Raw genomic sequence first — 1,695 nt, forward strand, 5'->3', positions numbered from 1 at the left:
TCAAACGCAACTACAATTTGGTACTTCAGGCAGCGGTGCTACTACTACTACGCCACTTAATACATGGATGTATTCGGAGGAAAGAACTCGAACAGGAATGGTGAAGTACATTGCCGGATCTGAGTTGCCACTAGCACAAACGGACAACCAACATTTCGTTATATTTGTCAAAGAATGTCTTCAACCGAGGTACGCTGGGGTAAGTCGAAATACTCTTCGTTCTGATACAATAGAATATTTTTTAAATGCAAAGAAAACATTGATTGCCGATTTAGAAAAATATGGGGGTGTAATATCTTTAACTTCGGATTTATGGGAAGGAATTAATAAAAGAGGTTATATGGCTGCAACTGCAAATGCATAAAAAAATAATTGCTTTTAAAATTATTGAGTACCCGCACAATGCTCCCAATATATTTAGTGCTATTATGAACGTTATTAGAGAATATAAATGCGAGAGTAAAATTCGTTCTTTTACGTTCGACAACGCTAATGTAAATAAGCCTGTTATCGAGAAATTGCAAAGAGTACTTCAACCTGAATTTGGTGATTTTTTATTTCATATTTGATGTGTATGTCATATTTTAAATTTAATAGTACAAAATGGTTTAAAACATGTTAAGGATGAAATTCAACGAATTAGGGATGCACTAATTTATATTACTATTTCACCTAGTAGAAAACAAGCATTTGAGGACTTTTGTGCCGAACATGGGGTGTCGCATTCAAAAAATTTTATTAGTGACGTAACGCATAGATGGAACTCCACATATTTATTATTAAAATCGTGTGAAGGTTTCGAACATTTAATTACTGAATTTTATAACAGTAGGCATTTTAGAGACGACGAGGAAACTGTTTTGATTGAGTCCGATTGGATTTTAGTTACTAAAATCAAACATTTTTTGAAAAGTTTTTATGATGCTACAAATATTTTGTCTGGTGTTTATTATCTTACTAGTTGTATGGTCCTTCAACGTCTTTATCTAGTTGCTAGGGCTTTTGATATATTTAAAAATGATCCCGATTTTAGTTCAGTTATAAATGCCATGGAATTAAAGTTTAGAAAATATTGGGAAGACTTGCCCATGTTATTTTCGTTAGCATGCATCATGGACCCCCAATATAATTTATCTGGTACTAAATTTATAATTGAGCGAATGTCAGAATCTTTAACTTTTAACATACCTATTATCTATAGGAATTTGGAAGCAACTTTATCTGAAATGTATGTAATATATGCTTCACGAATGGGTACACAAGTTACTCGTGTACCCTTCGGCTCTACAAGTACTCCTCCCACTAATTTAGGAGATGACGACGCTGAAATTTTAAATTTATTTGAAGGTATAAACTCATATAGATATGGTCAAATTGGAAATGCATATGATTCCTTCAGTCATAGTAGTTTGTCTTCTACTGCATGTACTAGTCAAAATGCGTTGCCTGCTGAATTACTTGATTACTTTAATCATAATTGGCCTAGTAACAATGCATTAACGAAAAATTCAGAAGAAGTAGTTGACTTCTGACGAAAGTATGAACGTCGATGGCCAATAGTTTCTGCAATGGCAAAAGATCTACTAACACCTCCGGTTAGCACTGTAGCTTAGGAATCTGCTTTTAGTGCAGGGTCTAGGGTTCTCTCTGATGTTAGGAATCGACTAAAAGAAGATGTTTTGGAAGCATTAATGT

At 33.9% G+C, this 1,695-nt stretch overlaps 1 protein-coding gene across 1 annotated transcript in view; it reads left to right on the forward strand.

Moving 5' to 3' along the window:
* Window positions 1–364, forward strand: part of LOC111370058 — a 2,693-nt gene extending 2,329 nt beyond the window's left edge. Inside the window, exon 2 of the mRNA XM_022991767.1 lies at window positions 30–364. Coding sequence (XP_022847535.1) covers window positions 30–364 — 335 coding nt within the window. The remainder of the gene's footprint in view (window positions 1–29) is intronic.
* Window positions 365–1,695: the final 1,331 nt, after the last annotated feature.

The sequence above is a fragment of the Olea europaea genome, chromosome 21 (genome assembly GCF_002742605.1).
Source record: "Olea europaea var. sylvestris chromosome 21, O_europaea_v1, whole genome shotgun sequence".
In the NCBI taxonomy this organism is placed as follows: domain Eukaryota; kingdom Viridiplantae; phylum Streptophyta; class Magnoliopsida; order Lamiales; family Oleaceae; genus Olea; species Olea europaea.